Below are 14442 nucleotides of genomic sequence, written 5' to 3'. Positions count from 1 at the left end.
GGAGGGAACTCTAGAGAGAATCTCTGTTTAAACTATGAAATTTTGAAAAAGAGATCTTAGAAGGACAGTGTTCAAGGCACTGAGACTATATACTTTTGAGGAGAGAACTCTACCTTCCTATACGTGACAGGAAGAGGCATTTAAAATTCTCAAAACACTCATCTCCAGTGAAGCAGCAATTAAATGCTTCATTTTGCCTTTCTGTTTGACAGATTGTTCTGTGAGTACCCATATGCAGGTGGAAAGTGACTCATATCCAGTCTGCTGTGGTATTCCCAATATTTTTCACACTTAGTAATGGCCCTTGGGAAACTTCTAGAAGAAAACACTCTTATAAAAGATACTGCCCAGCTGTGCTTTGTCTCCAGAGAACAGAGAAGGGAAGTGAATCTATAGCCTCACAGAAGCAAGTGCAGAGTCATTCCAGACACTAGCAGTTATTTCTGATCTTTGAGGTTGTGAGAAAGACCAGTGTTTCATTAACAACGTAATTCAGGATTGGTTTCTCGCCTGTATATAATCATTGATTAATGACTGTCTCTGTACATTACTAGACAATATGACACAGTAGATTAAGAGCCCAGAAAACTGGCTGAAGGAAGGTAGCTCTGAGGGAACCACCACATAAATGAATTTAAAGCCTATCCCATCTCATTCAATTGTGTGTTTTAAATTCAGTAATATGATATTTTCAAATGACTTTGATTTACATTATTTCACTTGTTCCACAAAACAACCCATTTGGTAGACAGAACTAATATAATTCAGTTTCGATTTTGCACATAATCATATGCATAATTTTTTTCTCTTGGAGGACAAGTTCTTATCTGAATGTAAAAATTTAGGCTAGGGGCTGAAATACAAGTTTTGCTTTATTAAAGTCACCTATCCTTCTTTAGCTACTTTATTTTTCAATGAAATATAGTTGACGTTCAACATTTTGTTCGTCTCAGGTGTACTACATAGTGACTGACATTTTCATACAGGAATGAAATGATCACCATGATAAGTCTAGTAAGCATTTGTCCCTCTATGACTTACTACAATATTATCGATCCTGTTCCTTACACTGTAGAGTACATTCCCATGGGTTACCTATTATATAATGGAGGTGTGTACCTCCAAATCCCCTTCACTTATTCCGCCCACTCCTCACCCCCTCCCTTATGGCAACCACCCATTTGTTCTCTGTATCTATGAGTCTGTTTTCATTTTTTGTTTTTGGCTTTTTTTTTTTTTGGCTGCGTTGGGTCTTCATTGCTGCGCGTGGGCTTTCCCTAGTCGCGGCGAGCGGGGGCTACTCTTCGTTGTGGTGCGCGGGCGGGCTTCTCATTGCAGTGGCTTCTCTTGTTGCGGAGCACGGGCTCTAGGCGCATGGGCTTCGGTAGTTGTGGCACGCGGGCTCAGTAGCTGTGGCTCGCGGGCTCTAGAGCGCACGCTCAGCAGTTGTGGCGCACGGGCTCAGCTGCTCCGCGGCACGTGGGATCTTCCCGGACCAGGGCTCGAACCCGTGTCCCCTGCATCGGCAGGCGGATTCTTAGCCACTGTGCCACCAGGGAAGCCCCTGTTTTTTGGTTTTGGTTTTTGTTTTGTTTAGATTCCACGTATGAGTAAGATCATGCAGCGTTTGTCTTTCTCTGACTTATTTCACTTTGGCATAACAGCCTCTAGATCCACCCATGTTGTCCTAATGGCAAGATTTCTTTTTTTCTTTTTTTTTTGCTAGGTAACATTCCATTGTGTGTGTGTGTGTGTGTGTGTGTATATATAGACACACATGTACATACACACACACACACATATATACACATCCGTATACCACATCTTTATCCGTTTATCTAGTGATGGACACTGAGGGTGCCTCCGTGTCTTGGCTATATTGTAAATAGTGCTGCAGTGGACAGCAGCACCTGGGAGTGCGTGTATCTTTTCGAATTAGTGTTTTTGTATTTGGGGGGGATAAATACCCAGAAGTGAAATTACTGAATCATATTTTTAATTTTTGAGAAACCTCCATACTGTTTTCCATAGCAGTTGCACCAGTTTACATTCTCACCAACAGTGTAGGAGGGTTGCCTTTTCTCCACATCCTCACCAAACTTGTTACTTGTGTTCTTTTGACGATGGCCATTCTGACAGGTGTGAGGTGATGTCTCATCGTGGTATTGATTTGCATTTACGTGCTGATTAGCGATGTTGAGCATCTTTTCATCTATCTGTTGGACACCTGTATGTCTTCTTTGGAAAAATGTCTATTCAGGTCCTCTACCCATTTTTTAATCAGGTTGTTTGTTTTTTTGATGTTGAGTTGTATTTGTTATTCGTATATTTTGGATATGAACCTCTTGTCAGATGTATCATTTGAAAATATCTTCTCCCATTCAGTAGACTGCCCTTTTGTTTTATTGATAGTTCCCTTTGCTGTGCAAAAGCTTTTTAGTTTATCTATTTTTTGTTTTTCTTTCTCTTGCCTGAGGAGACATAACCAAAAAATATTGTTAAGACCCATGTCAAAGAATATACTGTGTATGTTTTCTTCTGGGAGTTTTATGGTTTCAGGTCTTGTATTTGTCTTTCTTCCATTTTGAATTTGTTTTTGTATATGCTGTGAGAAAGTAGTACTGTTTGATTCTTTTGCATGTAGCTGTCCAGTTTTCCCAACACCATTTATTGAAGAAGCTGTCTTTTCTCCATTGTATATTCTTGCTTCGTCGTAGATTAATCGACCATATAAGTATGGATTTATTTATGGGGTCTATTCTGTTCCATTAATCTATGTGTCTGTTTTTTTGCCACTACCACACTGCTTTGATTATAGTATAGTTTGAAATCATGCAGTGTGATTCCTCCAGCTTTGTTCTTCTTTTTCTTTTTCTTTCTTTTTTTTTTTTTTTTTTTGCTGTGTGCGGCCTTTCTCTAGCTGTGGCGAGCGGGGGCTACTCTTCATTGTGGTGCGTGGGCTTCTCATTGCAGTGGTTTCTCTTGTTGCAGAGCACGGGCCCTAGGCGCAAGGGCTTCAGTAGTTGTGGCTCGCAGGCTTCAGTAGTTGTGACACGCAGGCTCAGTAGTTGTGGCGCACGGGCTTAGTTGCTCCGCGGCACGTGGGATCTTCCCGGACCAGGGCTCGAACCCGTGTCCCCTGCATCGGCAGGTGGATTCTTAACCACTGCGCCACCAGGGAAGTCCCTGTTCTATTTTTTTAAATTTGATGAAGCACTTCGGTAGGCAAGGCACTGTGAAAACCACATGACCACCATATAAAAATAATCTTAAAATGGTAGAGAATATAGTTTTAAATGTATTTTTAAATCCAAAACTCAACTGCCAAGAAAGGAAAGGGGATCTCTCGGGCCAAAAATATTGAGAAATTGCAAATCCTGAGAATCAATAGGAATTACAAAAAATAAAATCACATAGGGAAGTAAGTCATTATTAGAAATATTAGATTTCACATATAAAATAACTATGTTTTGTATATTTGAAAAATAAGATGAGGAGTTGAAAGGTGGACTGAGTCACAAGATACTATTTAAAAATGACCAGGTGGATTAGAAAAGACCATTTAGAACTTCTAGACATAAAAATAGGGATGAAATTAGAAACTCAATTGGTTAGTTAAACAGACTAAACCCAAAGAGTAATTTAGTGAACTAGAATATAGTTTTGAAGTTACTGATAAGTCAGGACAAGGAGATAAAAACATAAAGTTGAGAAATGGAAGATAGTATGAGAAGGTCAAACATTTGTCCAGTCGGCGTTACAGAAGGAGATAATAGGAAAAAAATAGAGAAGCAATATGTAAAGGGATAATGTCAGTTTCTCACAGTTCATGAAAGACACCCATCCTCAGTCCAAAGACTCACAGATAGTTCATTGTAGTCAGATGTTAGTGGTAGAATGTGGATGGTAGGTATATGGGTGTTCATAGCATATTTTCTTCAATTTGGCTGATTATTAGAAATTTTTCATAATAATAAATTGAAGAAATAAACCCCATGAAAGGAAAATGAATAAAGGTGAGAACAGAAGTTAACAAAATAAACAACAAAATTAGAATCAGCACCGACCTAATTTTCTCTTTTAAGAGATTAAAATTGAATGCAACCAGTCAAGAGAAAGCAATGCCACTACCAAATGTAAATTAGATAGCTAGTGGGAAGCTGCCGCAGAGCACAGGGAGATCACCTCTGTGCTCTGTGACCGTGAGAGGGGTGGGATAGGGAGGGTGGGAGGGAGGGAGACGCAAGAGGGAAGAGATATGGGAACATATGTATATGTATAACTGATTCACTTTGTTGTAAAGGAGAAACTAACACTATTGTAAAACAGTTATACTCCAATAAAGATGTTAAAAAAAAAGAGAGAAAGCAATGCATGCCAATAAGCAATGTTAAGAACGCAAAGGAAGGAGGTAATAATTGCAAATACATCAGAGATGAATGACATGAGAATACTATGAACAACTTCATATTGAGTGAATTTGAAAACTTTAGTGAAAATAAGCAAATTCTCAGAAAAATATTATTAAAAACTGACTCAAGTAAAAACAGAAAACACAAATTATTAGAGAAACTGAATACGTAGGGAAATTTTTACTACAAAGGATCACGAGGCCCCCAAAACTTTACAGAAACTTTCTATCAAAAGGAAGCGATCATTGCAATCTTACATAAGCACCTCCAGGGAATGGCCAAAAGAGGAAATATTGCCCACCTTATTTTATAAAGCTAAAATAACTTGATACCAAAACAAATAGCACTAACATAAGCAGAAAATTATATATCAATCTCACTCATTCATGCAGGTTAAAAAATCCTAAGCAAGAATAAGTCCAACCAAATCTTGCACATGAATGTTCATAGCACCATTTTTCATAATGGCCAACAAGCGCAAGCAACCGAAATGTTCACCAAATGACGAATGGGTAAATAAAATGTGGTATGGCTACACAGTGGAATGTTATGCAGCCATACAATGAAATCAGATCCATGAAACAACAAGGATGAACCTTGAAAACAACATGCTGAGTGAAAGAAGCCAACCACAAAAGACCACTCTTTGGGATTTCTGGACCCAGTTCCAGGATGTGTGTGTGTTGGTTGGGGTGGCTTCCCACATAACACCAAGCAGTTCTCGGACACCGGCAGGGTATCCATGGATTCACCTCAATTCTGACACTTTCCACCGGGAGATAGCGTCAGATTCCACAGGTTAAGGGTTCAGTCCTACAAGACTGCCCACCCCTTCCAACTTCAGCTGCTAGTCACAATCCCAGGTTGTTATCTGTGCTTCTGACTGACTGGCTACAGATTGGAGGTTCCCACGTCCCCCTCCTTGGGTTTGACTCGTTTGCTAGGGCATCTCACAGAATTCAGGGAAGCACTTACTTATGTTTACTAGTTTATTATAAAAGGATATGATAAAGGATACAGATGAACATCCAGATGGAAGAGATGCACAGGGTGAGGCATGAGGAAAGGGCCCAGAGCTTCCACGCCGTCACCAGGGGCCACTCTCTCAGCACCTCCAGGTGTTCCCCAACCGAGAAGCTCTCTGAACCCAGTCCTGGTGGGTTTTATGGAGGCTTCATTATACGGTATGACTGGTTAACTCATTGGCCGTTGGTGACTGAGTCAAGCTCCAGCACCTCCCCACTCCCCAGAGATCGGGTGGGAGCTTCTGGTCACATGGTTGGTTCTCCTGGCAATTAGGAGGCACGTCGTTAGGTGCCACCTAAAAGTCACCTCGTTCCTATAATAAGAGACATCTGTGTCATTCTCAACACTTAGGAAATTCGAAGGGTTTGGGGAGCTGTGACCCAGGAATTGTGGACTGAAGACCAACCATGTATGAGAAATAAATATTTGGTCATCTGAATGACCAAATATGTATTTCTTGGAAATTACAGTATCACAACCACATATTGTATGATTCCAGCTGTATGACATGTCTAGAATAGCAAATCTATAGAGACAGAAATTATATTAGTGGTGGTTGCCTAGAGCTTGGGGAGATAGTGGGACTAGGGGATGATGGCTAAGGGGTGCAGGATTTCGTTTTGGGATGATGAAAATATTCTAAAATTGAGGTGATGATTGCACAAATATGTGAATAGCCTAAGCACCACCGAATTGTGCACTTTAAGTGAGAGAATCGCATGGTATGGAATTATATCTCAGTAAAGCCGTTTACAAAAGAAATCCTAAAGATTTCAGTAAAATAAGTTCAGCGCTTTATAAAACTGAAAATATGCATGAACGGGCTTCCCTGGTGGCGCAGTGGTTAAGAATCCGCCTGCCAATGCGGGGGACACGGGTTCGAGCCCTGGTCCGGGAAGATCCCACATGCTGCAGAGAAACGAAGCCCATGCGCCACAACTACTGAGCCTGCGCTCTAGAGCCCGCGAGCCACAACTACAGAGCCGGCGAGCCACAACTTCTGAGCCCGCGTGCCACAACTACTGAGCCGGTGTGCCACAACTACTGAAGCCCACGCCCCTAAAGCCCGTGCTCCGCAACAAGAGAAGCCACCGCAATGAGAGGCCCACGCACCGCAACAAAGAGTAGCACCCGCTCGCCTCAACTAGAGAAAGCCCACACGCAGCGACGGAGACCCAACGCAGCCAAAAATAAATAAGTTAATTAATTAATTTTAAAAATATGCAAGAACAAGTCGGAATTAGTCCCGGTATGCAAAGTGGGTTTAACATTTGAGAATCTGTTCATGGGCATCTCGGTAAAGACGGCAGATTGACCACAGACTTCGGTTTTCCCTCCGTCCCAAACCAGCCTCTAAAATCACAGTAAAGGATTTGTTAAAGGCATAAACCCCCACGACTGTGAAGAAGTGAAGAAGACAACACAGTAACGTATTGGAAACTGGAAAGCAGGTGGATTTGTAGTGAATGATTTATCAGACCCAAGAGAGTTGAATCCTAAATACTCCACACAAAAGATGAAGTGTAGTCTCTGGAGAGAGTAAAACAAGGGGTCTCTGCCCTGGGGGATGCCAGACACATCTGACTGAGAATACTAGGCTAAAAGCAACGTAAGTAAATATGCACAATAGATACGCGAGCCTTTCCCAAACCCTTTTCCAGCAGCTCTCTTCCAGAATGTTGACAAGCAGACCTTTACAATTGGGTCTAGAGATTCGAAGACAGTTCTCAGACCTATTTGAGCAGCCCAAGAGGCAAGACATGGGTCCTAATATTAGGGGCTCCCCAAGAAAATCATCCAGCAAGGTCACCTTGCAGTGAACCCCACAGCTGACAAGCACCACCCATGTAGTCAGTCGGAGCTTCAGATCAGCGTTTTGGTCTTTCACTCTTAAATATGAGCAGACAGTCAATGATTTCATCAGACATCTCAGGGAAGCGCTAGCGTAAAGACAGAAACCAAACAAACAGATTGGAGGAAACGAAAACTATGCCAGAAGGAGAAACATTTTTTTAATCTATTGTTACAAATATTCCCTGAGACGTGCGTGAGCTGTTAAAACCATAAATTAAAGGAATCTATCAAGTCAGTCCAGCACATTAACATGTTAAAGGAGAAAAGTGATGTGATTGGCTCAGATGCAGCAAAAATATTCAGTAGAACTGACCAGCTATTCACATATGGGGATGTGATATGTGAGCAGAGGCCGCATTACTGGGGAAAGGAGGGTCACCCATGTGGGGTACAAAACAGAACAAAAGGGAATTAATTGTATCCCTGGGTCACCACATGTTAAAATCACTTGAGGCTAGATTATTACTTGAATGCAAAGGACGAAGCTTTATAACTTAGAAGAAGATGTGGGAAAACAAATTACAACCTCAGCATAGGAAGAATTCTTTAAACAAAATACAAGAGCAAGCTACTCAGGAAAATATTGATATATTAACACTGAAAGCGAGAACAATTCTTAATTTAAAAAATACCAAGAAGAACCCACTGTAGACTGTGATGAGCTATTAGCAACACACATAACCAACAAATTATTAGTCTCTTAGATATGTGAGGAATTACGGAGAAAAATCAGAAAAATACAAGCACTTCAGTCTAAAAATTAGCAAAACAAAAACAAACCTAGGGCTTCCCTGGTGGCGCAGTGGTTGAGAATCCGCCTGCCGACGCAGGGGACACAGGTTCGTGCCCCGGTCCGGGAAGATCCCACATGCTGCGGAGCGGCTGGGCCCGTGAGCCACGGCCGCTGAGCCTGCGCGTCCGGAGCCTGTGCCTGTGCTCCGCAACGGGAGCGGCCACAACAGTGAGAGGCCCGCGTACCACAAAAAAAAAAAAAAAAAAAAAAAAAAAACCTAAACAGATAATTCACAGAAAAAAAATAAATAAATGACCTGTAAACAAATGAAAAGATGGCCAATTAATTAAATTATCCAGGGCGTGGAAAATCAAATCACAGTAAAATACCATTTTCCTCCTATCAGGCTGGTGATAGCCAAGTTGAAGGGGCCCACATCCCAGAGACACACCCTAGACATTCTTCCACAGGTGCATGGATGCTCACAGCAGCATTGCTCGTAAGAGCCTCCAAACTGGAAACAACTCAAATGTCTGTTGTTGGTGGAACAGTTAAATAAATTATGCAATGGAATCATGTATGCTAATGAAAATGAATGAAATAGGGCATTGACATGGGTGAATGTGAAGTATGTAAATGGAGTGCAAATTGAAGTCACCACAAATGCATACAATACGGTTCTATTGATACGAGTTCAAAACAGGCAAAACAAAACAGTATGTCACTTAAGGACACTCACACATTCATAAAACCATCTTTAGAAAGAAAAGGGCTTCCCTGGTGGCGCAGTGGTTGAGAGTCCACCTGCCGACGCGGGGGACGCGGGTTCGTGCCCCGGTCCGGGGGGATCCCGCATGCCGCGGAGCGGCTGGGCCCGTGAGCCGTGGCCGCCGGGCCTGCGCGTCCGGAGCCTGTGCTCCGCAGCGGGAGAGGCCACAACGGTGAGAGGCCCGCGTACCGCAAAAAAAAAAGAAAAGTGGTAAACACCAAGTTCCAGATAGCACTCACCCCCTCGGGGGGCAAGAAGGCAGCAGTAGAAGGGGGCCCTCGGCATATGCTGTGTGTGTCGTGTAGCGGTGGTATACTCTGAAGGTGGATGGTGATGCCATGGGTATGTGTTGCACACGTTATCACTGTTTGTATTGTATAAAGTATCTTTAAGTGCGTTTGGGATGTCTATACTAAAGCTTTCATAAGTGTGATTGACCTTTTCAGGATTTAAAGTCTCTAAGGTATCATGGGCCTGTCAGATCCGTAAAATGATTTCTTCTTGGGGGAGATTTTGGCCAACTGCTTCAATGGTGAATGAAGGCATAGCTTCATGTGAAAGCCAAATGGGCTGTATTGTATTTCAAAGCCAGCTCTCCCTCCGAGGTGCAGGCTGAGCTGCACAGGACTCATCGGGCCGCATCCTGTGACGTTGGTTTCTAGGAGGAGCACAGAGAAGCCAGCTTGCTCAGCAGTGGAGCTCTGACGTGGACGAGGAAATTCAGCCTGGACTATTTAGCCCTGGACTTCAACTCGGCGTCACCAGCCCCTGTGCAGCAGGTAGGAAGTATTCTGTGTCTGCGAATTCCCGGGAGATTCCATTTCGGTTTGGAGTTCGTTTCGATGATTCCACCATGGATGTTCTCTTTGCAAAGTCTTAAACATACAGACACGTACAGTGAAGAATCTTAAAATCAGCCCTAATTCTGCCTCCCAGAAATCCTGGGAGGACTTCTGTATTGTGTATTTCCCTCGGGGGTATGTTCTTTGCACGTCTCTATGTAAATGTATGTAGTATCCGTGCTCTTCAAAATTTGGACCCTAAGGTTTGTTGAGAAATTGCTCTGGCAGAGATGAGGGTGGGGTAAAGTGTAGTCCAGGCATAGGAGGGGCCTGCTGAGGGAAGAAGTAACAGCCCCGTTTGGCTAGACTCTGGGGATGGCGACGGGGGCTCTCCGTTGGCTTTGAAACAGCTCCGTGGAGGGCCTCGAGCGCCAGGTTGGGCAGTTTTGACTCCTCTGAGGAGTATTCTTGTCTGTAGAGTGGTCAGCAGAAGCCTGTCGTGAGGATTGAGTGAGTTAATACACGTAAGGGACCTTAGCCATTGACTGTTGTCACTGTGTCACATGGCACGGGGGAAGCCGTGGAATGAATGGCTGCTAAGCAGCGGACAACAGCTAAATATTGTTTAGCACGGGATGGTCATAGTCTAGACTTGCTGAACAGAATATACAGTATAATTTCATCTTGTGTGTGTGGAGAGAAAAAGAGTCTGGGAGGCTTCCCTTCCCTTTTGCTGAAGGAGGTCCCACTTCTCCTTTCCCTTTCACTTCATTCCAGAAACCTAAAATGATACCCCAGCAAAGCCGGTCAGCAGGATAGACAGATAAGCACAGGCGGTGCAGTAGTCAGTTCTGGTCGGCTGTGCGGTGAAGACGAGCCCCGAATCTCTGCGGCTCTCGACCGCAAAGGCTCCTCAGTTGTGGCCCATGGGACAGTCCGTCACGGTCCCCACGTGAGGCATGCCGGTGTCCTTCGCTTTAGGAGGGGCGCCCGTCACCCCACTCCCATCATACGGGTCAAGGCGAGTCAGCTGGCTAGAGCCAAGCGGACGTGGGGCAGAGGTGAGGGAGAGACCTGCACACGTGCACACGCAGCGTGACGTTTCTGCGAGTGACAACCCAGGAGGGAGGGCCAGCCAGTACTGGACGCTGTCATCCACCAGAGACTGGCTGACACTATGCTGCATTTTAAAATTTGATAATTGGTAATGAAACCTTTTTGTCCTCCCCCTTCAGAAACTTCTCTTCTCGGAGGAGCAAAGGGTAGACTACGTGCAAGTGGATGAGCGGAAGACGCAGGCCCTCCGGAGCACAAAGCAGGAGTGGACGGACGAGAGGCAGTCCAAGGTGTGACGGGGCCGGGCTGCGGCCGGGGGCGCTGAGGGGGGCCAGCCCCTGCCAGCGGCCGCGCTTGCCCCTGCCGAGCCTCAGGCCAGTGGACTGGGATGTAGAAAACTCCGTTCGGGCACGGTAGGCACAATCAAAGCAAAAGTGGCGTTAGGAATCTTCTCCGGTGGAGCCTTTGACCTGCGGACTGGAGCCCACAGGATGACATCTTTTGACCCCGATGCCTGAAGTTTCGATCTCCCTCCTGTGCTTCCACTGGAATCGTAAATGATCCTAGGAGAGACGCGCCTGGACACCGTCTCGTCCCCACCCCTGAAGACACAGTGCAAGACACCAAGCCTAGTGACGGTGGCAGAAAGACAATGCAGGTGACGGGAGCTTCGAGTCCCGAGGTCCGTGATGAGCGTATCAGATGACACTGGCGGCTCTAAGGACATCGTGCTTAAGCAGCCACCTGTGGCTGGGTGTCCCATTGCTGTTGGCCTTTTCCCGGCATGCTTTCACACGCATCGTCTCATCTCTTCCCCTCAAAGACCTCGGAAGCTAGGCTTGGCGGAGATCATTGCTCCCACTTTGAGGAAAACAATACCAAGAACCAGAGAGGGGAACGCTTGACCCAAGATGACTCGTGGAGTGAGACAGCAAGTCGGGCTCCGTCCACCATCTAATGCTGCTTCAGTCACTTAGGGTAACTTCGGAGACGCGTGGGAAACACGTGCAGACACGGGATGACTCATCATCTCCTCTCCCTCTCATAGGATTTTGAGCAGGTGCTTTTATACTTGAAAGGTATGCCTGTCGAGCCAGGGTTTCTCTGTATGGCGTTCAAACAGGGCACTCGAACGTAATCAGCAGTTACCATTAGAGACACCTCCCGACAATCAGTGTGAAGTCCATTCTTGGTTCACACGGTCCCCTTGCCGTGTGTTTCCCACGAGCTGGCTAATGCTGGCAGAAGACTCTTTGCCACCTCGGGGAAAGCCGTCCCTGGCCACCCTGTGCTGGACTCAAGCTTCTGAGTGATAGCTGTGATCCAAAGCAAACACACCAACAAACCAACAAACCAGAAAGCGGTGACTTCAAGTCTCAGGTTTCCTGGCGAATTTTTCCCTTCTGCTTTAGTGAAGGTGCACACATGCCCACCATGCAGTGAGGGCATCTTGTCACCCCTTCCTTTATGGGGCGCTGGGGTTCAGGGCACCCAGACAGCAGGCTCGATTGGGCATGGAGTTTTACTTAATGCCCCTTCCTGATCCTTCTGAGTACCTGCAGCCAGAAGACAAATCTGAACACCTGGGTAGTAAGCAGGTTCTGGCCCACTGTTCTGGCACGGTGTCTTATATACGAGGATGGATCAAATAGGCGGGCAGGTCTGCGGCAGCCAAGGTTAGGCAGGGCAACTGTAGGCTTTGCTGCAGGGTTTCAGGGTTTCGACCTGCTCCGAAGGTAAGTGCCCAAATCTTGGTTTTTCAGACCACAAAAGAAGTAATTTTGATGTGCAAAGCGGCACGGTCTGGTGACATCATTTTCTTCCCAGAGCAAGATGGGGGGCAATTGCCAAGGGCTTTAACTAAGTTAAGAGTACTTAGTGAGTCTGGGTGGAGCCACGAGAGGGCTCCCTGAGCCCACGGCCTGCTCCACGGCCAGAGCCGGTAAGGCGCTGCCTTCTTCCTTGTGTGACTGGCAAGGAGCCACAGAGCGTTAGGCGAGAATCCAGGGCTACAGACTGCCAGTTCCCATAGATGGTGGCTTCCTTACGTGTGGGCCACCTGTGTGTAGGTCACTGATTGCCCGACGAAGGCCAGTGCAGAAAAATTGTACATCCAAGTGTCAAGAACCTCACCGGATCGAAGATAGACTGGAATAGTAAATGCAGCTGAAATCTTGTCGGCAGTGAAATGTCATCCAGTTGACCAAAAAACAAAAATCTGTTTCCACAAAACATTTCCAGGGACATACTTACTGCACGAAGCAATAGACACTAGGGCAGTGTGACTTGTTTGGGAGTGATTAGGGATTTTAAAAAAGATACGACTTCACCCTCATTTCCAGGGTGTATGGGATTATGTCTGGCTTTGATAAAGCTGCTAATGGATGGCCACACAAAGGCGTAATGATTCAGGGACACAAAGTACAGGTAGTTTTTGAGCTGACGGCAGCATATGCTCCTGAGAAAGGCACCGTAAATCACAACGATGCCGGCCAGATCTTGTTTTCCGGCAGAGATAATCCACGTGTAATAGAGGGCTATGATTCTGATGGGGTCTGAGGGATTTTTGTGTTTTTTTAACAGAAATGATCCCAGATACCACTCCAAGTCAAGTACACATGGCGTGTCTGTACACTCTGCAGAGTACACCTTTCCTTTCTAGAAGATTTGGGAATCAACATAACGGGACAGTGCAGCAATTAATCTCGCATTATTTTCTGTAGCTCCTTTTGGCTTCGTTTCCTTCCGTCGCCTTTCATTAGGAAATACTTCCAGATCAGGTGTTTTGTCATGCAGAAAGGGGGACTGAAGGCTCTCAAGCCTACGTCCACAGGCCCAGGAACGTTGGGAGTTAAGCTTTCCTTGGGGAGGGAGGAGCCCTGAGGCCCAGCACACAGCCTGGCTACAAGGGCATGGATGCTGTGACCCTGAGGACGCAGTGTCCAGGCCTCTGCACCACGCAGCAAGCAGCAGCTGAATCGTGGCCGTTGGGTCCAGGTCGAGATTGATGGCTCCCCTTAGGCCTGGCTTCCCCCCTCAAGGCCTCCTCCTCGGTCCCCGTTCAAAGCACCTCTGTATCCACAACCGTGCAGATTTTTAACAATTCACTATGTTTTTACCATTTCATGTCTGGCATTAATAAAAGTCTTATAAGGAGAGGAATCGTGACCTCAGTGCCCTCTTATTTAAGTGATGACATCTGAAAAACTACGGGATGCATTCTGAAACCTGAATAAGTGGAAGTAGACTTCATTGCCATTTTCAAATACAACAGACCTAACGTGACTCACATGGAATGACCTATATCCATGTTACTTCGCTGCAAACGGTGGGGCAGGTGGCTGTAAGAAGTACCACTTTTGCTCAGCCAAACCACATCTTGACATCTGGGTCAGCAACTAGCTTCGATAATTGGCAGTAAAATCACCGGCTCTGCCAGAAACCACGTATAACACAACCTTTGCCACTACTGACATTAAAAAGCAACAGCGCCCAGCTTGCTTCTCCCCAGGAGGGGTCTCTTGGGCCACCACCTCCCTTCTCCCTATGGCTGAGACTCCCAGTTGCCCTGGCTGCCAGGTCAGCAGCATCTGTAGGCCACGATGTGAGGCAGAGACAACAGAATAGCAGGGGCTCAGGTCTGGGGAAAACGCCCAAAGCAGAGACCCTACAGCCAGCAGGAGTCCTGGTGCTGAGAGAAAGGAGGAGAAGCCACGTGGAATTCCTCACCCTGGTCCAGTACGAGGCTGAGTACCATGAACGCTTTTTCCTGACACACACTCCAGACCGAGCCCTTGACCTAAAGGAGAG

General features: G+C 45.7%; 1 protein-coding gene across 2 annotated transcripts in view; it reads left to right on the top strand.

The window, feature by feature from the left end:
• Positions 1-14015, top strand: part of GAB3 (GRB2 associated binding protein 3) — a 60978-nt gene extending 46963 nt beyond the window's left edge. The window contains exons 9-10 of one of the 2 annotated variants that reach the window (XM_024116807.2): positions 9457-9573; positions 10812-14015. In XM_024116807.2, the coding sequence (XP_023972575.1) occupies positions 9457-9573; positions 10812-10928 (234 nt within the window). In that variant the 3' untranslated portion in view covers positions 10929-14015. The remainder of the gene's footprint in view (positions 1-9456; positions 9574-10811) is intronic. The other variant, XM_024116808.2, reaches the window with a different exon arrangement.
• The last annotated feature ends 427 nt before the right edge of the window (positions 14016-14442 follow it).

Source organism: Physeter macrocephalus, chromosome 21 (assembly GCF_002837175.3).
Source record: "Physeter macrocephalus isolate SW-GA chromosome 21, ASM283717v5, whole genome shotgun sequence".
Classification (NCBI taxonomy): Eukaryota; Metazoa; Chordata; class Mammalia; order Artiodactyla; family Physeteridae; genus Physeter; species Physeter macrocephalus.
The sequence above is the reverse complement of the archived record's forward strand: the minus strand, read 5'-3'. Positions and strand labels throughout refer to the sequence as shown.